The sequence below is a fragment of the Cimex lectularius genome, unplaced genomic scaffold, assembly GCF_000648675.2.
Source record: "Cimex lectularius strain Harlan isolate CLEC.00 unplaced genomic scaffold, Clec_2.1 scaffold82, whole genome shotgun sequence".
NCBI lineage: Eukaryota > Metazoa > Arthropoda > Insecta > Hemiptera > Cimicidae > Cimex > Cimex lectularius.
The window spans coordinates 1,055,024-1,079,223 of NW_019392695.1; the positions used below are offsets into that span (position 1 = coordinate 1,055,024).

The following is a 24,200-nucleotide window of genomic DNA, read 5'->3' on the forward strand; positions in this document are numbered from 1 at the left end:
ATGAAAAAAATTGGCAGAAGACTGTTCTGAATGAGAGATCAAAACACAATTAGCAATTGTCATTTTATAACAAGATTTTTCTCAACAAATTTGTTTAAAATGTAATTGAACATTATAAATTTTCTGATCTAACGATTAAAAAGAAAAAAAACGCTATTGGCAGCTTATTATTCTAAAGCAGCTTTCTAATCCGCTTTAACATTTGACATTTGTACACAAGGCTTACGATAACACCATCCTAAATATTTCAATTTCTCAACAATTCAAACGTGCTTTGGTGTCAAAACATTTTTTATATACACGGGAATTTCTCCGTTTTATCACCAAAAATAAATAAGGAAATAGGTCGAATGATCTCTTATCCGTGGATCTTAATCGATGGAGGAACGTTCAGTTGAAAAAGACCGGCCGACGGTTGCCGATTAAGCTCTTCGTGGTTGTCAAAACCGCATTCTTCCGTCCAGAATGTAAAAATTGACCAAGTGCCCCCTCAACTAATGAATTCTTACCGGCTTCATCTGCTTCCGGTGACCCAATTCAAAGCAGGGTGGCGCTGAACGTGTTCATTTGTTTATTCATTCCCAGGCAAAATTTAAAATTTCAAGACATCAGAAGTACATGTGTAAAATGAACATTATACAGCAGGGTCCAGCCATTTTGTTTTAAACCTTTCAGTAAGCTAGAAGAAATCATAATGTCTATAGCCAATATTGCCTCAAATTTCACTCGTCTTTTGCTTTATCTGTTCGCTTCTAGTTGCTAATAACTCTCTGTCACTTAGGAGGTCGCGATTCTTGTAATCGTCGGGGAGGATTATACGTTACAGCGCGGGATGAAAGTTTGTGTGATCGGACACAAAGAAAGGAGCAATGACGAGGATGTTCGATTGTAAGGATTGGATAAGTTGGAAGTTGGAACGTTTCATTGAACCCCAAAATTCGGTGGCATATCCAGATCAGCGGCAGAATGGTGAGAATCCATTTTGATCTTTTGTCCAGCAGAGGTCAGAAATGTCTGTTGAATCGCGTGGATTGGTTCCATGCTGCCCAAGATAGGGGACTACAGTAGCTGGTGACTATTATAGTAGAAGAGAGTAGAGGTTAGCATCATATTTCTGTACGTTTGTCATTTTGACGTGGGCTTGGAGGTTTTTCGTTGAGATTACGAAATCTTTAGACAGGACTTTAGGTTGGTGGATGGTTCTAAGGTTAGTTTCTGAAAGGGTATGAATGTATGCGTAAACTGTGTTAAGAATCGGTCCTTAGATACTTTCATGGGGTACTATCTGTGGGTTAGCTGTTGATAGAGGTAAAAGAGTGGACTCTTTTAAGTTTACAGAGCAGCCCCGAGTGTTATACCCCGAAGCTGTTTTCACGTCTAGAAACCGAAGCAACACTATCAAGTCAGGTACATTGTTTAGAGATCATAAGATTCTTCCTTGAGGTACCCCTGGTCCTTTGTGACAGCCGGCTGACGGAGAAGAACCACTGTTGTCTTGAATGTTTCTGTTGGTTAGATATGATTTTAGGATCAAGCAGTAAATAAAAGAGAGGACTCTGACCTAATTCCTAACCTTCCAGAGCCCCGAGGCCATCCGCGATCGAATGCTTGCTTCAATTCAAGTGATACACCGAAGAAGCAAACCTTTCGCCCCAAAATTATAGCAATGATGTCTACAACGCGATGGTAATGCTGAATAGTGGAACAAGAAAGTCTGAACCTGAAGGTAGTCAGGAATAAGGTTGCGGGAATGAAGAATAGAGAATGTGCTTTTTTTTCTCCTTATAGGCAACAGACTAAGGACGGTGGCATGATGGAAGGTTATTGGGTGTTTTAGGCTTTGGTAAGAAAAACTACGTTTTTCTATGATTTTGCCCATTTTAGGCAATAAGACTATTTGGACGGTATGACGAAAGGTTATGAGGCTTTTTAGGCTTTGGAATCATCCGAATGAGGGAATTTTCCGTTGGGGTGGGAAGTATGTAGTTTTAATGACGGAATTATATAGGATAATAAATCTTTGCATGCTGCCTAATGTTAGGGGATGGGGTTCGAGTTGTCACCATCGGATATGTCGGAACAATGAGAAAATGAAAAGAGTTCCTTTGAAGAAATAGGTCGGAGGACAATATATAGCTGCCAGACTGAAAGAAAACAGATATGTACTTATGGAAAATGGCTGTAGTGTGGAGGAAATCTATGTAATGGAAATTCTGATTTTTGATGCTTTTTCTTTTAAAAAATGCTAAGCAACGTCCATTTCAAATGTTTTCCAGTGATCATGTACTGTGAAACACTTAAAAGAAATATAAATAAGACATAAAAACCGAAACTAATTGAAACGACCTTTAAATTGTAGGTTTGACGTTGGAAGTGAAGAAGAACCAATAAATCATTTAATCACTAGGAGATAATGTTTTAAAAAATTAGCGAACCTGTAAGATCAAAGAACAATGTACTTATTTACAAATTTATTTGTTTAAAAATGTTCTTATCATCTATGTTGTTACGTTCTAATCCAAACAGTATAGAAAAAAAGACGTGACTGATCAACAGGATTGGAATTTTATAAATAAATATTCGATTCAGCTACTTGAAAACTGGCGACGTTTGTTATTATAACTTCGGATGAATAAAAATTGTTTCATTGTATCTTGAGAAAAAAAATCCATCACAAATACACTGATTTAACGATTTACACAACGAATTTATTATCAAATAAGGCGAATGTAGATAATACCAAGTTCTTAATATCCTTGAACCGATTGACCCTGTTTGTCAAGAGTCGACTAAAAATGCCAACGTGGCTGTAACTGTGTATTTTTTTTTTTTTTTAAATAACGAAAATAAAGGTTTTCGAAAGGCACGATAAAAATAATCTTTAACTAAAAAAAATAATAAGTAATGAAATAAATAAGTACAACGTCCAATAAAATTTTTTTAAAAATGTACATATCACACGAGTTTTCCCATCTCATCAGGATTTGAAATGTATGTCTTTGCTAACTTATATTTTTTTATAAAAGAACCAATATTGCAATCCGATTCAGATTTTACATCTTGTCCTACTAATAGCCATGGTCAATGATTCTTTGGAACTAAATGAGAACGAGGGACGTGAAAGCTCCAGGACTTTCTCAATCTTCGTGTATTTCCAGTGAGGACTACAAATATACTTGAAATCAGACAGAATTCCGCTCATTTCTTTCTATATTAGCATACCGGCCAGACAGAAGATCCGACACGATCGAATCTCTCGTCCTAATATTATCAAATGTTTTGAAAAGATAATGAAAATAAAAATGGATGGCAAGAAGGGTTATCTGTACAGATATCTAGTTTTAAAAAAATTAGATGGGAACGTTTTTACTCCGTTACTAAAATTTATCGGCTAATTGCATTTTTCATAGGTTATTGATAAACAATACAGGCTATATAACGACTTTGATATGTGTAAACATACCTATTTTTTTACACGTTTGCAACGAGCAATGTAAGACCGATGGGTCAAGGTCAGAATGGCCAACTTGGTTCTGCAGGTACCCTGCCACAGTGAGAAAGAACCACCTCGCCTCTCAGGTTTCGATTTTTTTTTTAATTATAGTTTATATTATTAATTTTTTTAATAAATTTTCATACAATAAACGTTCTCTAAACGTTATAACCTCCATGGAATAACTACCATTCGCACAAAATCTTCATTTGGTACTGTCAAGGGTCAAGTCATACGTGAATTAAGACTTACGTGAATGTCAACACGAATGCCTAACTAAAACGTAATGCACATTACAATAAAGTTTAAACAACAAAAAATCTTATTTTGTCCAAATAAAAAATTGTTTCAACTTGTGAGGGTCAGAATCATCTAACGGCCGTGGTCAGCTGAAGGACATCCAGAAATCCTCTTTAAAATGACAAATTTCCATAACTAAGTCTGGCATCAGACCAATGATGACCGGTCCCTAACATTTAATGAAAAATCAAACCATTCTTAAGTTTCCTGACGAACAGTGACGTTTCAGAGTTATCACTGTAAATCCATTGTAATTAGTTGTCAATTGACCAAATTACTTCTTTCAATCAATTAATCTTTTTTATGTAAGGTTTTGGTTGAAATGAAAAACCTAGTGCCACGAGCGGGATTCGAACCCACGACCTTCGGCTAAATGCTAAATGCGCCGCTGCTCTATCACTTGAGCTATCGTGGCTTCGATCCACTCGGACACCAACTTCCCATCTCAACCCAACCTTTCGAATTTGAAAAATGGCAAAAAGGAGGGAAAATTCGAAAGGTTGGGTTGAGATGGGAAGTCGGTGTCCGAGAGGATCGAAATCACGATAGATCAAGTGGTTAGAGCAGTGGCGTATTTTGCCGAAGGTCGTGGGTTCGAATCCCGCTCGTGGCACTAACTTTTTCACTTCAGCCAAAACCTTACATAAAAAAAAGATTAATTAATTTAAATAGAGTTATTTGTGCGTTGTCTGCTCATGCGATGAGGCGGAACAATAGAAATGTACACATTTTCAACCAGTTACACTGTAAAAATGACTGGGTGTTGGTCTGCGAACAGGTGAACTCAAGCTATAGTTCCTCACTGAAGATGGCGCAATGCCGAAACGCGTTTGTGTAGTTCAACAAACACGCGAGTGGCCCAATAAGTGAAGCACTGTACAAATTACTAAATAGACTCAATTCTTTACGAGAGGGTTTCAATGTTGATTCAAAAATTAGCTAGACTATGAAAATGTCTACATGTAAAATGATGGGACAGTATAAAGTTCCTAAGATAGACGGTTTACTAGTTTTCATAGTTAACAAAATGCTTGAATTGCGTCAGGTTGCAAAAACTACCTTATAAAAAATATTTTCTCGAATGCTAAGTAGATCGCCCTTTCGAGGCAATCAAACGGGATCCCTTCTTGCTCTTTTTAAATTGCAACAGTTACGTAAGATATTGCCTCAACCCCAATATCTGCCGAATTTGCATTCGTACAACGTGGTGATAATGCTAGCTGGAAAGTTTCAAAAACGCTATTTAAAAAAAAATCGTGTATACGACTCAACAAATCTAGTCAAAAACAAATCCGATAATAAAATAGTTAAAGAACGCTCGGCTTAGATGGAACGTAAAATCCACGGTTGGAGTCCATTAAACAAACCTGATCGGTAGCTTGAATATAAAAATTCATAGTCATAAATCCGATAAATATAATGACATTTTAAATTATTTCAATATCAGAAATCGTAAACAAGCTAAGACAGCCTAAAGATTTGGGCTTGAAATGGACAAAGGATTTGAACTTGCATTTTAAAAAAAACTCATACAGGAAAATCGCTTAAAGTATAAAGCCCCGAGACGACCCCATTTCGTTCCATGGCACAATTACAACATGCCATAATTAGGTTATACCTTATGGGTGTTGCCTGAACGTTCACTCCGTCAATATATGAACCAATATCAATTCAATTAAGAGAGAAAATAACTCATTAGGAACACCTCGGTCTTTCAAGCTGAAATATGCCATCAATGCTTGGGCCTTAGAAATTCTTAAAAGAGGTTAAAATACTCATAAGAGCTCGTTACATGTTTGAAAATGGCAAAAAGGAGGGAAAATTCGAAAGATAGGTTGAGATGGAGCGTTGGTGTCCGAGTGGATCGAAGTCACGATAGCTCAAGTGGTAGAGCAGCGGCGCATTCAGCCGAAGGTCGTGGGTTCGAATCCCGCTCGTGACACTAGCTTTTTCATTTCAACCAAAACCTTACATAAAAAGATTAATTAATTGAAAGAAGTAATTTGATTAATAGACCACTAAATATAATGGATTTAATAAGTTAGACGAAGTATAACTTCACTAACAGCTCGAATCCTGATTACACGACATTTGAAAAATGGCAAAAAGGAGGGAAAATTCGAACGGTTGTAGGTTAAGTTAATGAATTGAAAGAAGTAATCTGGTCATAGGGCCACTAAATATAATTGATTTAATTAATACTCATAAGATCGGATAGCCAAGCAGCTAACAACAAATCATTCGCATGTAAAAAACTCACATCAAAACTATGCGTACTCCATTTCTTGTAACAACCTTCTAAGCAGGTTGACGAAGTTTCTGCAGGCCGAGGGATCAGAATTTTTTCATTCTTAAGTCTCAGAAATGTGAATTTTGAGGTTTCAGGCTGCTCAGCCAGGTCAGGTTATATTGATCGATAACTTTTATTGGATTGGGAAGTAGGTAGTTCTAAGGACCGAGTTGTAAATGGGCGTTTAAAAAGGGTCGAGAGGGTGGAGAAAGGGGCCTGTTAATTGTGTTCGTCGGGTCTGGTATATACAAATAGAATCTTCGTCAGGGCCCAAGTGGCGTCTTCACGACGAATTGGATGTTATTATGTAAAACACCAAAATTCGCAAATTTCATAACAACTCTACTTTTAGCGATAACTGCGAACATTCCGATGATTTCAACGAAAATACTAACAGATAAATAAGAAAGTGTATATTCTTCGCGGCTTTAATAGCACGTAATGAAAGGTAATTAATAACAAAGGAATCGCCAATATTTATAACACAAATTGTATCTATTTATACCAACGCTGATCACTGCTGATCTGTTTAAAAGAACGGCACACCTTCAACTCAAACTTCCTTGTTCGAGGTATAATCGAAATTGTATTCACGTAAAGAAGACTCTCAGACAATCCCATATTTTGGACTATTTTCCTAAAAACACTTTTTTTGTGTGATTCGCTAAGTCGTAATGACGTGCTGTCTTTATTCATAAGGTTACACCTTTCTGCAGTAACTTCACTTGTTGTAAGGCATAAATAAACATTGAACAATGGAAACTGGTATCTGGTCAGGTAGAGAAAGAAATAAACTCTGTGATCACTTAATTAAGGTTTTCAGTTGAGATAAAAAAGTCAATGGCACGAGTGGGATTCGAACCCACGATCTTCGGCTTGATACGTCGCTGCTCTACCACTTGAGCTATGGTGACCTCGATCCACTCGGACACCAACGTCCCTTCTCAACCGCACCTCTTGAATTGTCCCTCTTTTTTGCCATTTTTCAAATGTCGTGTAATCGGAATTCTGTGATCACTTTTCAACTTAACCAACCTCATGTACTTCGAGACCTCGTAGTCGATGTCGTCGGGGTTTTTTCGTCATTCTGTAATGTTAATATGAGAAATAGGATGCTGCCCTGATGATGGTCTTATAAAGGTCGAAAGCTTGGGAAGTGATCAAAGACACATTGGACATGGTCATCCCTTTGTACTATTTAATTAGTAATTTGTTCTCACTGTTTGCTCTTAACCCTTACAACGAAAACAATCTGAGTGAAATCTACGACAGTACTGACTAGGTTGCGAACTGGTCCGCAACACACGGGCACTTAATGGTTAGGCACCCACCTTCTAAGCTTGTATCACGGCGTAATATTAATATCAAGAGGAAAATATGCTACTTTTAGAATTAAAAATCTTCCGGATATGAAATTCTAAATGACTATACAGTTTAATGGACTTTTTATGTCATCAGTGGAGATATAGTTTTCGACCAGCATTTGTTAATTCAAGATCAGGGATGTGGTCTAAATTCCAGGACCACATCCCTGATCCACATCTAAAATTTTTAAGTCGTGCTAGCCTGTTGAGTCTAATTTCGTCTCTGAATATTTTCAATCTGAATGGGGTAGTGGCTTGGGATGCGTTCTTGACACTAGTGGTTGCCTTTAAAATAAAAATAAAACAGAGTAACTGTGTACAATCATACACTGAGTAAGAATGAAATCTCTTACAATTGTACACAATTAAAGAAAATTAACATCTTAATAAAAATTTTAACGACAAAGGTCTTTAATTCCATATCTTCCAAGATGTCATAAAACAAGCAAATATTTACCCTTTCTACAAGATGAAAAATTCTTTAAATTAGCATATTCATCCATCGCCTTTAAACAAATCAACTTTTGTCTCGTTCTTCTCAGCACTGATTCAGATGCCGTACGACTTCCTGGAGGACAATTTGAATGCAAGCAAGAGTCAATTTAAAAGAGAGAAAAAATTAAACAAAACGACCAGGAAGTTATGAAAATATTAACGTTAACAGAATTTAATAGAGTCAATCAAGTCTCCCGGGCCTTTTATTCATGTTTCGCCGGCGAGACCTAAAAAACTAATGTAAATTTTATTGTTTTAGTTATTTATTTTGGTTTTTGAGGAGCAGGAGGAGGAGGAGGAAGGAAATCATTCCGAATCACAAGCTTTCAAAGCGTACGAAATTGTCGTACGTACCAAGTATTTGATATGATATGATTTGTGCTGTGGATTTACAAAGAAACTTCCTCCTTTTCCTTTCCATCTGTCAACCCTATCCTTATAGTTTGATTCTCTGATGTCTCTTATAGAAAAAAAGACATTGATAAAAAGTTTTTTATATTTTAAAAATGTTTTTATTTAAATTTATATTATTTTTATTAACATGTATTAAACTGTGTCTTACGTGCGTGCTTTCTTGTCGGTTTTCGGTATCCTTTTAGTCAAGCGTTATAAAATGAAGTTCGTCATTACTCATTATGAATTGTACACAAACATTGTTTAAAAAAGGATTATTTATCTCATTTATCTTTCGTCGTGTCTGAGGGTAATAAATATTTTCTGCCTTAGCTCACATTTAAATGTCAATGTGAAATGTCTTCACAAAATGCAGCCTCTGACAATCTGCGAGGATTGATCCAAGCTACCCCTAAAAGAGCCTAATATGCCAAAGAAGTTGCTCATCAAGATGTACGATCTCATTAGTTTCTAGTATAGCTTAAGACGTTTCCTTCTGATTGGAACAGACGAAACCTAAAACTAGAAAAAATATCGTCTATTTTCGTAAGAAATATATTATCGATTCGAATTTACAAATCGAACAATGACTGAAAACGAATGTCTAAATTTAAAAAAAAATCTCTAAACCTACCTACACGTGCGTATTCTAAATCATGGCGATACCGCTCGCGTAATAAAAACTATTAACATATTTTCAAATGTTGTGTTAATTTAGTTAATAGTTATGTAATATGTTTTTTCGAACGGCAAACATTCCACTTCCAAAGGCAAAGAGAAGCTGAATTATCAACTATTTTCGTTTTTAACCAGGCATAATTAAACTACATTTCAATTTTGGTTTATAGCCGTTTTAACGAAACGTGCGCATCGCGTTAAAAGAAGCCTTTATCCGAGAACGCTTGTTATTTTCACCCCACTGTTTACGTTGCAAAGGGGCTTACCTTGAGGTCAGTTTACGAAAATCCATTTTCTACAAAGAAACGTTGCAAGTCCCGGGTTTTATTGTATTTTCAAACCTGTATCTTATCATCAGTAAATATACACAGGGCCGTGTATACATTTTTTTCTCTTAAATGAATAATTCATTGTTAAGATCACCATTTCTATCCTTGTTTGTATACTAATTCTTCTGTGCAAATTCTTATTCGCCAATATCACTTCGTTCCAGAGTATGCCGTTTTTAAGAAAAATTTCATTATTTTTTTCATTCAAAAATCTCTCGTTGAAAACTAGAATGCGTGTTCAGACAAGGTTTCGTTACTTCTTTGTGTACAAAACTGCTTCAAATGACAAGGTTTTCCCCTGACTTATTTATTACCCTTTTAGCCAGATAGCCCACTTTCCTGTCGAATCAGGAGGCCTAAAGGCCCACAGAAAGCCACGGCAACAGAAGGGACTGTCATTTAAAAAGAAACTTTGTATACGGCATTGGAATAAGCATGGGAATTGAACATTCGGCATGTTATTATTTCCTAGACACCCCAACTCTTCATTCCACCCTCACCAACGTAATTTTGGAAAGCACTTGGGGATTTAAATTCAACGTCATCCCTAACCATTCCAATAGGTCCATATCAGCCCAAGCCAGGAGCATCCAGAGGGACTATCATTTAAAAAAAATTGTATGGTGAGATTATACCTTAATTTATAGCCCTTTTAACCAGGCACTCCATTTTTTCAGAGGAATCAGGAGGCCTGAAGAAAAAAAAGCAGAGTTTACCTGTTAGTATTAACTCCAGTTCTGCATTAGAATATGCGTGGGCATTACATCCTTATGTCCTAGCCACCCCAACTCATCATCCTTCCTCCAAACCAACGATATGTTAAATATGCACTTATGGATTTAAATTTTGTTCAATAAATTGGGGTATTTTACTAAATTAAATGACCATTAGCACTATTTGATCGTCTGGCATCTCGCTGATTCTGACTCAATTCGGCATTTCCCCATCTTCAGTGGACGTCTGCTTGTCGTATCTCGTCCCTGTTGGAGATTTTGAAGCGGAGTCTGACAAACCTCCTGTATGACATGAATTACTTTCCTTTAATATCGAAGATTATTCAGTAAAACAGAAGTACATTTAAACATATTCAAACTTGTTTCGATTTTTTAAGAATAGTCTAGTTTTGTTATAACACAGGCAAGGCTAACAATTTTAAAGTAAAATATATTATTATTAAATTCACTAATTTCGTGGTCCACTTGACCAATTAATATATTACAATTAAGTAAGGTTTTTAGTTGAGATCAAAAAGTCAATGGCACGAGCGGGATTCGAACCCACGATCTTCGGCTAGATACGCCGCTACCACTTGAGCTATCGTGACCTCGAACCACTCGGACACCAACTTCCCATCTCAACCGCACCTTTTGAATTTTCCCTCCTTTTTGCCATTTTTCAAATGTCATGTAATCGGGTTGGATTCTCGACGACAAATGAAATGGCCACGGAGAGCTTTAGTGAAGTATACTTCATTTTTAATCATTAAATTCACTAATTTCGTGGTCGTGGTGGAAGATCGTGGGTTCGAATCCTGCTCGTGCCATTGACTTTTTTATCTCAACTAAAAACCTTAATTAATTTTAATCTATTATTACTAATATTTTCACTTTAAAAAAAATGTAATAGTTTGTAGGGTGGACAAACAAATTATTATTTTTGAGATTTCTTCATGTGGGACAGTGGGGTGATCAACTTCATCCCTCAAGTTCATTCATCTGAACTTCATCTCTAAATGTAAAATACCACACATTTCATCTGTAAGGTTCGTTCGTTCATCGGCCCACAGTAGTCCAAGCCAGGGGCAGCCAGAAGGACTTTTTTTTTAATTTAATTTTTTTTAGCTGTTTATATTAACGCCAGAGTTGCGCTGGAATATGCATGGACATTGAAGACATAGAACATCCGTATGTTGTTATCTCCTAGCCACCCCAACTCTTCATTCCCACCCGCACTAACGTTACGTTAGAAAGCACTTATGGATTTAAATTTTGTTCAATAAATTGGAAGATTTTAGAAAATTAAATAGCCTGTTTACATTTGCATTATTTGATCGTCTGCCTATCCTCTCTCAAGTAACCGTAACGAGCGCGCTATTTTATTTAGCGTTCCGTTAAATCTGACCATGCGCACGTCCATCAATAGCGTTACCGTTCGCGCTAACGTTATGCAAAATCTCCCTACTATTCGCGATCGGATTTACGGGTAAAATGTAAATTTCATTCGGACCACTAATCTCCATGGAAGTAAACGAAGGAAAAAATCTGAGCCACGAAGAAAATGTCATCATGTGGCTAGATCCATATTCAGTAATGAAATGGATTAATACCGGTCCTGAGTTACGATGTTTGAAATATAAAAAAAAAATTACAACTGACGGGGGTAAATTTTTACAAAACCGGAATGCGACATTTAAGCTGTACGTGGAACGTGGCTGGAAACAAGGCGCCGTAAACCTTCCAATTAAAAAAAAAAAAAAAGTTGAACTGAGTTTTCAACATTTCAACTGCTGTAAAATCCTATTTCAACTGGGCACTTGTGCGGATCGCTAATCGAAATTTAAAAACCTTGTTCCAAAAACGGAAATGAGATAGTCGGGGAACCGAAGTAGGTTTAGAAAAGCACGCCAGCAAAGGACAAGATACCCAGATAATGGTCTCGAGATAGGAATTTTTTTCCATTATGTAATGGACATAGAAACAAGACTTTTTCCAAAACCAGTTATCTCTTTGATATTACAGAATACATGTCATCCCGTAGTGAAGTGGTCGTGTTTTTAATGTGAACTCATTGAAAATAAATCAAGGAATGCATATGGAAACAACTGGAAAGGTTCCAATCAGAATTAAAAACGCTCCTTTTCATTCCAAACGGCATTCTAGTTCGTTTTGTTTTATCCGATGTCCTTCAAAGCCGTTATCCGCGTATAGCTTTTTTTCGGGCGTATGGCAAAGCCCACGTGTTTGTACAAAGTCATTTCTTTCAATAAACATTCCAAACTAAATTCACTATTTTTCGTGGTACGCTTGACCAATTAATAACATTCAATTAATTAAGGTTTTAAGTTGAGATAAAAAAGTCAGTGTCGCGAGCGGGATTCGAACCCACGACCTTCGGCTTGATACGCCGCTTGAGCTATCGTGACTTCGATCCCCTCGGGCACTAACTTCCCAAACTAATTTGATCGTCACAATTTTACTAATCAGCCTTATAAAAACTAATAATATTATATTTTATACATACAAAAAAGATTCCATGAAGGATTTGTAAAAAAATTGTATTTTTTAAAACTAGTTTCGTCGGCCTTCAAATGTCTGAAAATGTAAATATCATGCAAATATTTCTTCAAAAATAAAATAAAAAACGAAAATGTCATACTTTTGGACCGTCAAAAATTTATACGTCCCACCATCACGATGTGGACGAACGTTCAAAACCAAACACTTTAAAGATACCGTAACCAAAAGCTCAAACGTCTCGAGATAAAAGACAAGGTGAAAGTTTATAATTACAATGACAGAATAAATACAAAAATACAAGAAGCAACGTAATAATTACGTTTGATGAAATGTCTTCGATAATAACTGTCTGAATATAATAATAGTGATAATATAATAATACACCATTACTTTAAAAGTTAAAAACAGTTCTACATGACATTTGTCTGACATCTTTTGAAGAAACAGGTTGAGAACAAAAACAGCCAGGCAGGAACAATTCTAAAAAGGCATTTCTAGGCAAATTTACGATATGAGGAATGGAAGTAATTTATTAGCGTGAAAGGAAGGGTTTATTTAATCCCGCCCCGAGGAATATCGACTATTCTGGGGTGAGTGTGTGTGACCTGGAGAGTAAAAGTTATTACCGAGAACAGAGTGGGTTCAACCCCGTCCTGATGAATATCCAGTACTCTGGAAGAGATATGACCACTTCTATGTTTATATCGGGCGTTATGGTTATGTTAGCTTTCTGGAATGAATCTAATTTAATACCGTGAAATGAAGGGTTGTTTAACCCACCCCGCCCCGAGAAATATCGACTATTCTGGAGGAGTGAATGTGACTAAGAGAGACTCTCAACACGACACGCAAGAATGGCACAATTACACAGAAGACGAACACTTTGAGCCCTGAAGATGATCTCAATAAAGATCGAAACGTTGGCACGACAAAGAAAATGTTTTTCTGAAACCTACATCACACCAGACCGCATCTCACGATTTCTGAATAATTATCGATTAACGGTCACTAATCACCACACACTTATATACTAGTATCGGATGTTGTCTTTCTGTCAATTTATTGGAATAAATGTAATTTATTAGCGAGAATGTAGTCGGTTCAACCGCCCCGAGTAATTTTGAGTACTCTGGGGGAGTGAATGTGACCAGAAATCCATATTTGTATAGGGTGGTGATGTATAACATGTATTGTATGTTTCTATCTATTCTGTAGTTAACCTGAGGTACAAATGAGAGGATAGCTATTTTGGGATATCGACTTAGTTTTCATATAAAAGCAGAGTCAGTAGCAGACCGAGACGCTCAAATAGCTGCAGATTGAAAAATGCGTGTGAAAGACCAGAAAGAAAAAACAAATTCGCCGAGGGCCGGAAATGACCTCAGCTATTTGTTGGCCGCTAAACTTTCCATATTATTATTATTACCCTAGCCAAATCATTTACAACTTTTTAGTCTTTTCTACAAATGAAGAACATTAAGACAAAACTTCAGTGATTTTAGTTAACTCCTTTAATTCCGGTAGAAAAGGCAACCCCCCCCAGGGCAAGACAAATTTTAAAAAAATTGAACGATAAAAAAACCGTTGATTAAACAACTGTCAGAACATAATCTTTTGAAAAGGCGTAAGTCAAATATTCCTGAAATAAGGCTGAAGCCGTCAAAAACAGATTTTTCAACAAACGAACCTTTGTTGAAAACATGTTTGTTGAACAAATCTGCGACTGAAATTCACAAAAGGCGTCATGTTCAATGGAACAACTGTAGTTAATTAGTCCTAAACAGTCTTGATATTCTGCTAGGTTTTAACCCATCCGATCTTCAGTATTGTGGCTTTCGGATTTGAAATCTTGGAATAGATCTGACAACTCCCGGCCCTACGATAAATTAACGACCAGTCGGATTTGTTACCTGCCGCTTGCTCCAGATACAATGGGAAAAGGTCAGGGCGTTCCTGATTTCGGCGAAAACCGAGAGGATTTCAAAAATTGCTGTAATATACACGTCTTGATAGATGAACACTGATCGTTTAAAAATCAATTTCTTTTATACTATTAACATAATTTGGTAACATCAATTTACACAACAGCGATGTCGAAAGACAAAGTTACCGAATTATATTTTAAAATTGTGACATGTTTTGTTGGGGTATGCGAGGTGATGAGCCTAAGAATGATAATCTGCCTATACTCTCTGATATTCGGCAGTTGGCCTGTGACCTGTGTCTTATTTCCTCATTAGACAACACAATAATTCTAACACTTCTTTTACAAGAGCACGACTGATAAAAAGGCCCAACCGTTGGAAAAACGCCGAACCTGGTCAGTTAAACCAGACAGAAAACAGGCAGACCTATTTGTTTTTATTTTCTTAAACGAATTTTTCATCCTTATTTAATCGTTTAAATCTTCAAAATAAATTGACAAAAATATTCAACCATGACGATTCAAAATTTATTTCAGCTTATCTAGGATTTGATGAGGAATCACCTCTTTAAAGTTTAAATGGACATAATGAAACGTAAAAACAAATTTTATTGCATATTAATGTCATGATCAGATAAAACTAATTGTAGCCACTCCTGGGACAACCTGGGGAAATCCCTCATTCACTTTTCATCATAAAAGAATTCAGGATTTTCATAGTCAATCATTGGTCATTAAACTTGATTTTGTCGGAATAAGGTGTTTTAGTTTTTCGTGTTTTTCGATTTTTACTAAATTAATTTTGGTTTAATAGCCTAGTACAAACATCGCCTTGAGGATGTTTTATTTTTCCTAGTTTTCCCCATACCGAGTGTTGCAAGTTTACGTACTGCAACATTTTTTAACAACCAAGGGAAGGCCTTAAGGATCACTGATTTTAATTAAATATTTTTTGGTGATGTTAGTTCGAAAAAAATTAAGACTAATGGCCTAATGGTTCTCGCCAATGAGCCCTGAGAGCCGAGAAAAAATTCTTTCGCCTAATTTAAATATTATGTTTAGCAAATAGGTTTGTGTTTGTTGTTTTGGGTATGGTATATGAAGGTATTATGTGTCAGTCGATTTGTTATTTGTTGTTTTTTTTTCCACCTAGGATAAGAATATAATTTGCAGAATGGTATTAAATGAGATTAGATAAATAAAAAGTTACAAAAACGAAAAGACGTTATCAGTAAAGCGGGCCAAAAATAATAATTTTTGGGAAAAACAATTCGAATTCGCTTTAAGCCAATTTAAAGCCTATAAATATGAATTTGTATAGCAACCAAAAAAATTGATATTTTTGGGCCGGATCGGGTTAATTTTTTTCTCGACCATGTCCGTATAACCCCTCTAAATTGTATCCAAATTTGACGTTGTTTCAATCGTTGTAACGTTCTTTCAGCCTATTACAACAAATTTTGTACAAAACATTCTGCCATTATAATTAGAAAAAAATAAAGTTGATATCAGCAAAAAGTCCTCGTACGTTTTATTTTATAACTCTCGTTTAAATTTTTTTACGGAGGGCCGGTTTATGCCATTACGTGCAGATTATAGGGTTCTAAACCATTCTTAAGTTTCCTGACGAACAGTGACGTTTCAGAGTTATCACTGTAAATCCATTGTAATTAGTTGTCAATTGACCAAATTAGTTCTATCAGTTTAATCAATCTTTTTATGTAAAGTTTTGGTCGAAATGAAAAAGTTAGTGTCACGAGGGGATTCGAACCCACGACCTTCGGGCTAAATACGCCGCTGCTCTACCACTTGAGCTATCGTGGCTTCGATCCTCTCGGACACCGATTCCCCATCTCAACCTACAACCTTTCGGATTTTCCCTCCTTTTTGCCATTTTTCAAATTCAAAAGTTTGTACGTTGAGATGGTGTCCGAGTCACGGTAGCCGAAGGTTGTGGGTTCGAATCCCGCTCGTGACACTAACTTTTTCATTTAGAACAAAACCTTACATAAAAGGTTATCACAAGTTTTGTGGTTTTCGAAAACATCAAAGGGAAATTTTTTTTTTTAAATTTTCCTTAACTCTAGTATTCAGAGGTTTTTCGGCATACAAAAAACGTATTCAGGGGTTTTTCAGCATACAAAAAACGAATATGAAGTTCCGTTTCGTGCAGAAAAAATAATTTCAACAACTTAACAAAGGAACGAAAAAGTCTGCGAGGGAACCAATTCACTACATAAAATGCAAAATATGTTTAAATATATTTTTTTAGCAAGAAAGCAAGACGATTTTTCCCAACTCAAAAAACCCCTGAAAACAGTTTTTTGTAATAATCAAAAATACAATTTTTTCGCCTTCGTGCTTTCGATTATTTGAAAATCAATGTAAACCACACTTAAGGGCACAAACTCAGTTAATAAATTATAAGTGCAGATAAAAAATAAAACGTTTTGAGAAGGTTTTGTTGATTTTATCCTTATTTTTCTCAAATAAATAAAAATCAAACCCTTGTTTGAGCAGAAAGAGGAGAAATTCAGTTTTCTAACCGTTGTCATAACGTTGAATTTGAATATAATCCAAAACAATTAATAGTATCTAAGTGGAACCACGAACATAGGAGAGAAAAAATTATCTCCCTGGCCGAAACAGCCAAAATATGCATAATTCTTAACTATGAAAATTCGCATTTTAGAGCTCTAAAGTGTTAAAAATTAATCTGAATTGTTTTACTCAAAAGTTTCTTTTCCGGCTGGCTTTTTGAAAACAGCTTTTGGTTTTTGTAACTTTTTGTATATCATATCATTTAATGTACCCCTCTCCTAATATATTATTTTTTATCAAAGGTAAAAAAATGACTGATATATAATAACCATTAAAAAATGCACAGAAAAGGTAGAACGTTTAAAACTTTCATTCAGATCGGTGATCCCAGGTTCGTAGACCTCCATCCCATCCCGTTCGTAGACCTCATTGGTTAGTTTTCGACAAAGTATTAAAAATAATTATATAAAGATATTCGCGATATGACATTCAGTTAAGGTAAGGCTAAATTGCAATATCAATTTAATGTTAAAAAAGAAAAAATATCTAATTAATAAAAAATAATAATTGTTTTCAACTTATACTGTTTCTTTAATATATTATTAAAATTCTGGCCCCAATTATAGTAGCCTGAGTTTCAGTTAAATCGTTATTAAAAATATAATTTCTTTACATATAAAAACAAAACCTGCTTTTAAGTGTGTTACATTGAGAAATGTGTTATTACACAAGTGCTTAAAAAAGGGGGAAATTGGAGTGAGCCAGATAAATTTTTCAATTTTAAAGTTTAATTGGAATTTAAATCGCCAATATGATCAAAATGCTAAAAGTCAAATTAAAATGTTCCAAATAGAGCTTTTATGACTTAAATTTAATGTATAACAGTAAAGAAAATAACACATTTATATATTCATCTGTGTAAAGTCAACAGGGAACATTTTTTTACACTAAAATTAAAAATATTTTCGTCTTCACCCTAATAGTAAAACGTATATGTACCCAATAAAGATCCACGTCAAAAAGGGGGGACCTGACTCGTAGAACAAGGATTAAGAATAGGCCATGCAAGATTGACACAAGACATACTTTTGCGCTAAAGCACGCGTATTTATCCAGTACGCAGAGAAATTCTCGATGTGCCACGCCTAATTGAGAGGTGCATTTCCTTCGCATTCCATATAGAAAGCGCGTAGGAATCTGATCTGACGAGTATCTGAGTCCCCTTTTGCGATTTTTAGAGGAAACAGGGTTTTTTACTGTTTATATTACTGACAGTTTTGTGTACCTAGCGTGTGCTGAGAGTGAACGTATTTATTAGCGTGAATGTACAGCGTGATAGGACTGACGGCAGAATATCGAAAACCCATCGACCCTCGATTATGTTAGTTATATAATAGGTGCAAAGGGTGTTTAATACTCCATCCTCGAGGAGGAATGTCGAGTACTCCCATCACGCTAACTGAGTGAATGATATGTAAATAAAAAAGAATGTATTTAAGAGTGAGTGAGAATGCGAATCGTTTGGATTTAGGAACTGATTGCGTTTGGGCTGAAACGATCTAGATGTTGGTAGCACCCGGAGCCCAACCTCGGCGGTTGGACGGATAAGAAGCGAGGTCTGACCCCCGAACTGCCAACACCCGGGGTGGTCGATTCTCGAGGCCTGCCGGTAATTCATTATAAAGTACAAAATCTGGAATTGCGCGTGCGAGAAGTATGCACATATCAAAATATACCACGTTAATAATAAAAAAAGTTATAATAAATTCACCATTATTACTAACTTAAGTACAATTTGTAAAGCCATGCGACCATGAGAGTCTATTGGGTTGTTTCACATGAAATGTTCGTTTCCGAGGTAAAGGTTTTTTTAGTAAAATTACTATATGAATAAAAAATCATTTTATTCTGTTTTCCCTTCATTTTCTACACATTTTTCCCGACGCGTTACCAACTTTCTTATGCCGGAACTGAAGAATCTGAGCTTTGGAATGAAACAAAATCTGAAAACGTTTTTTGGACTTGAACATCAAATAAAAAATTTTCCTTTGACGAAATTGTCTAAGTTCCCAAACAGGTGATAATCTGTCGGAGACAAGTCTGAACAAGGTGGATGCTGAAGAACTTCGCAGCCAAGCTCTTTCAATTTATTTACTGGTTTTGAAACATGATGCCTGACGTTGTCGTGGAGGAGTATAGGACCTTTCCGATTTACTAATGCAGATTGCTTTTTTTTAGTTATTTTTTATGCATTTCGTCGATTTCCTTGCAGTACGATGTAGAGGTATGGTATCACCTCTAGGCAAAAAGGAGTAAGATCACCATCAATTTTTTTTGGGTGAAAATGTGGTTTTGGCATGTGCTCTGGTCTTTCGTCGATGTTTAACCACTGCCCTGACCGACGCTGATTACCATATGCAATCTAGTTTTCAAGTGGTTATTCTTTCAAGAAAAGGCTCGGTTTTTTTGCCTGGCGAGCAACGAAACGCATGTCTGAAGGCACTGTAACTGCTGACGCTCAGCGAACTCGTGAGGGACGCAAAGCTTTTTGGCTTTTCCTATGTTTCTTAATTGTCTTGACATGGTAGCTGCGCACATTTAGTTGGGCTGCGAGTCCTCTGACTGTGGTGGTTTTGTTCCACCTCAAAACTTATGGACATCGTTGTCAATTATAGTTGGAGATCTTCCGCGGAGCTCGTTTTCCAATTCGGTATTCACTTCCGAAAACTTAGCAAACCAACGGCGAATGGTCCGTTTTTGGTCCGTTTTTGGTCCCTTCCCCAAATGCCTTACTGATGTTTCTTGCAGCCTCAGCTGCCGACCGAGTTTAAACTCGAAAAGGAATATGAGACGAAAATCGAGTGTTTCCGTGTTAATATTTGGAGGTATGCTAAAAAGAGTGTAATGGATTGGGGAGCTCATCATTATAAACAAAAATGGAGGATTAATAAATGTTTACCTATCATATGAAAACAATTGGAAGTATACAACAGAAAACCGCTATATCCTCTCTGAATTTCTGAAACTGTAAAATCGGACGTTTCTTGTAAAACAACCCAATACAATATCGCATAAACATATTTGACGTAGAAAGTTTCGATAACATTTTTCGCCTTGGCCAAATGAGCAACCATAGAAATAACCACGTATTAATAAAAACAAGAAATAAAACTCCTGGCTGTACGTGGGAGACGTGTTCCCATATGTTTCGCAAAGGCAAACTAAATTACGTGGTGTGTTTCACAGACGTTTTATAAATGGAATATCATTTTTTTTTTTCAACAATACAACCAATCGTGGCAGATGAAACACATCTGCACGTGTGTTTTTTTTATTTAAAGGGTTGCTAACAGAATGTTTTTTAGTTGTACACTAACCCAAATTAGAGTAATGCACTTGTATTTAGGTCGACTTTTCTAAGGAAATTATTCATTCAACTTTATAGTGTTGAGTGTATGTTTATATGAGAGTCGTACTTTGTAAAAAAAGAAAAAAAAAATCCAATTGGCCTCACACAGTAACCGACTTAATCGTACGACTGCGTTCGTTCAGTTCTGACCTGCGACTCCGTCCCAGCAAACAATTTTTAAATGACCGTTAAATCTAGGCTATGAATCAAAAAACACGCCCAGGTATTTACAAATTATTCAATGATGACAATTATCAACAGATTTTTACTAAGAATTAATAATATATTTAGTCTTTCTTTAAGTTTATTATGTGAATTACCTGCGTTTAAGAATTAACAGATGAAGAACATGAAGATTATCATTTTAAGGGTGTTCGTTTTTAGTTGTTTTTAGAGAATTTGTTTTAATTAATTAAAATTTATTTACATTATATAATTCAAAATGTGTTGATCTTCCTCTCATTTACTTATAATTTTACTTCTTAAAGTATAACTTTTTTCCGTCAAATTAACGTTTTTTAACTTCAAATTAACCACTTTAAATCCTAATTAACCCTTTTTAATTACAAACGAACCTGTCTAACTTCAAATTAACCGTTTTGACATCCATATTAACCCTTTTTAACTTCATATTAAGCTTTCTAACTTCAAATTAACCATTTTTAAATCCAAATTAACCTTTTTAATTTAAAATTAACGTTTCTAACTTCAAATTAACCACTTTAAATCCTAATTAACCTTTTTTAATTACAAACGAACCTGTCTAACTTCAAATTAACCCTTTTTAATTTAAAGTGTACCTGTCTAACTTCAAATTAACCGTTTTTACATCCAAATTAACCCTTTCTTTAAAGCAATAAAAAACTTAAGTGGTGGTAGGAAATGAAAGCATGTCAAGTAAAATTCTGGAATATTTGCGGTTTTTGTTTAAATATAAAATGATCGGTCTGTAAAGCAAGTATTTTGCATTTTAAAAAAACCTCTAATTAATAGACGAAAAATTTCTTTTTATATTTAATTTTATGTAACTTTTAATTGTAATTAATTTTTATGTGCTACTTTAAATAAGAACCAATTTTTTATATACATATTTTTAGTAATTTCATTCAAAACTACCCTATACTCAAGCTTTCTGGCAAAATTTTACTAAAAATGTTTTTTTTTTTTTTTTTTTTTTTTTTTTTTTAAATTGCTTGATTAATAATAAGTCACTAATTTGGACACTTTATGTAACACACATAGGAGGAATAAATTTAAAGCTTTAATATATTTTAGTTTTTATTCTTATATCTTTTATGTGTTTTTAAGTTTTAAGTTTTTACTTTGGAGAGCTTGCATTTGAAATTCGAGACCTTATGTCGACCGTCGTACGTAAGAAACATCTCAGCTTGCTGGGATCGAAGTTCTGAACTAAACGGACTTATTGGAAATTAAGGCGGGTCCAGGGTGAAAGAAAATAGAGCGAAGTTGGGCGCACACGGATAATCAAAAATCACTTGGATTATTTTTTACCGGTACGACGCCCCAAAATATCACTAAGTACTAAAAAGCTGAATTAATATTTTTTGTAAAGAAAATTCGACCTACGCTCAACGTTATCCACAAGGACGATGCAGTAAGGGGCATTTGATTAATTTTCTAACTTTACAACTTAAAAACGTTCATTTAAACCCAAACATTTCATTTTTAAAGCCCTGTCTATTTAATTTTTTATTTTGGGGTTTGCGTTGAAATTTGGTGCCTAACGTTGACCATCGTACGCAAAAAGCCCAGCTTACTGGGATCGAGTCAAATTTCAGAACTAAATGGACTTGGTGGCATTTAATTCGGGTCTAGAGTGAAAAAGGTCGGCGCACACGGATAATCAAAAATCTTGGATTATTTTTTTACTGGTACGACTCCCCCAAATGAATTTATACGTTGTACTAAAAAGTTGAATTAATATTTTGTAAAGAAAATTCGACCTACACTCAACGAATCCACAAGGACGATGCATGTAAAGGGCATTTTACTAATTCTCTTATTTTGTACCTTAAAAACATTCATTATTTAAACCCAAACATTTATCATTTTAAATGCCGCTCTCCTTCAGTTTCTACTTTGGTGAGTTTGCATTGACATTTGGGGTTTTAGGTCGTGCGCAGTATGGAAAAAAAAATCCCAACCTCATAGTTCTGAACTAAAGTACCCGTTTAAGTAGGTTCCAGTGTGAGAACTGCGTTATCCGTTTTGTGATACGAGTGATATTATTGTGGGGCGATCGGACGGAAGCGTGTCGTCTGTGAATGATAAAAATGCGAATGAAAAAAAAAACGTACCGATTGTGTGGGGCTGTAAAACCCTGCCAGTGGTGTTGTTGGGGTAGTTCTCTGCGCTTTTATTCTGTCTCTTGGCCGGCTCTGCTGTCCCACCTTTGATGACTTGGGCCGCATTTTTGTTCACGGACCAGGGGTTGACTTTTGGAATGGGAGCTTCGACGAATTTGACTTTTTCGACTTCTTTGGCCGGTGCTTCAGCCTCCGCGAGTGGCTTGGCCGGCGGCTCTTCGTTTTTTCCGTTGCCGTTGTTGGGGTTGGGGACGTTGTTCTTGGTGTCTTTGCCGTTGTTCTTCTGCGCCGGGACGGTCTTCCCGTTGGCGTTGATCGTCGGGAATCCGTCCGCCGTCTTCGTCTTAGAATTCTGTTTCGACTTCTGCGTCTCCCAGCCCTGGTCGGTTTGAGCCGCCGGTTCGAGAGCTTCTCCGCCCATGTTTTCCTTGTTGTTGTTGTCTATCGTCTTGAAGTTCAAGACCGCACTCGCGTACGACGCGCCCGGCTGCTCTTTCGGCTGGTTCTGGCTCTTTTCCTGGCCGATCTGCGTGGCCATCGTGTCAGTCCGTTCGTCTGTCCGACCTCACGACAACCAGTTTTCCTCCTCTCCGCCTCGACGGCCCTTTATCCCGGTCTCTCTCAATTCGATCCTTTGGTTACGTCGACGGATGCCTTCTCCCCCGTCTCACAACACATTTGTTATCGTGTCGGACTTTGCGGACGGATATCTACTCCCGGGGTAGACGAGTCTGGCGTACCTGCATGAGCGGCGATCCGGACACCTTCTACGACTGATTCGGTCCCACGCACTTTCGACGGAGCCCCTCGAAAAGACACCTCCGGGGTGGAAGGAAAAAAGGCGAAAAATCCCCTCAGATATGTAAAAATCGGACTCACTCGGATGGCGGACAGGTCGACTGTCACGTCACATGTGGGAAAGAGTCTGGAAGAGAGGCAGAAACGCGACACGGGGCCACGCTCTCGACAATAATAAAACTCGCAATAACCTTATTGTAACGCGTCAAAATGCGAGGAGTCGGTCCGGCTTCGTGATGGCTGCGCTCGATGAGAGAACGAAGGGCGTACGAATCGAAAAAAGGGGCGAAAACCGGCCGAAACGAGGAAATTACACACTTTCGATTCTGTCTCTGCCGAGTCGAAGGAAAACACTGCCGAGTAAAAGTGAAGGAACAAGGATACGGAACCATGTGGTCACCGACGACAGGATGCGGAGCTTCGGGGATCCGACGTCAGGGGGCGTCCCGGACCCCACGAACCGCGACCACCGACACATCCACGTTCCACACGCCGTATACACGGCCTCCGATCGCCCCATTTTCACCGCCTCCAAACGACCAGCCCTTAAAGAAAACCGAATATTTAGAAAAAGGATTTTTTCTACGAAGGAAATCCACGGCCGGACGACATTTCTCATCCGG

At 36.6% G+C, this 24,200-nt stretch overlaps 1 protein-coding gene across 2 annotated transcripts in view; it reads right to left on the reverse strand.

Annotated features, from left to right (window-relative positions):
- The window catches only part of LOC106664083 (la-related protein 1), a 55,651-nt gene extending 31,674 nt beyond the window's left edge, over positions 1 to 23,977 (reverse strand). For both annotated transcript variants that reach the window (XM_014389465.2, XM_014389464.2), the window contains exon 1: positions 22,771 to 23,977. In XM_014389465.2, the coding sequence (XP_014244951.1) occupies positions 22,771 to 23,317 (547 nt within the window). In that variant the 5' untranslated portion in view covers positions 23,318 to 23,977. The remainder of the gene's footprint in view (positions 1 to 22,770) is intronic.
- Between the last annotated feature and the right edge of the window lie 223 nt (positions 23,978 to 24,200).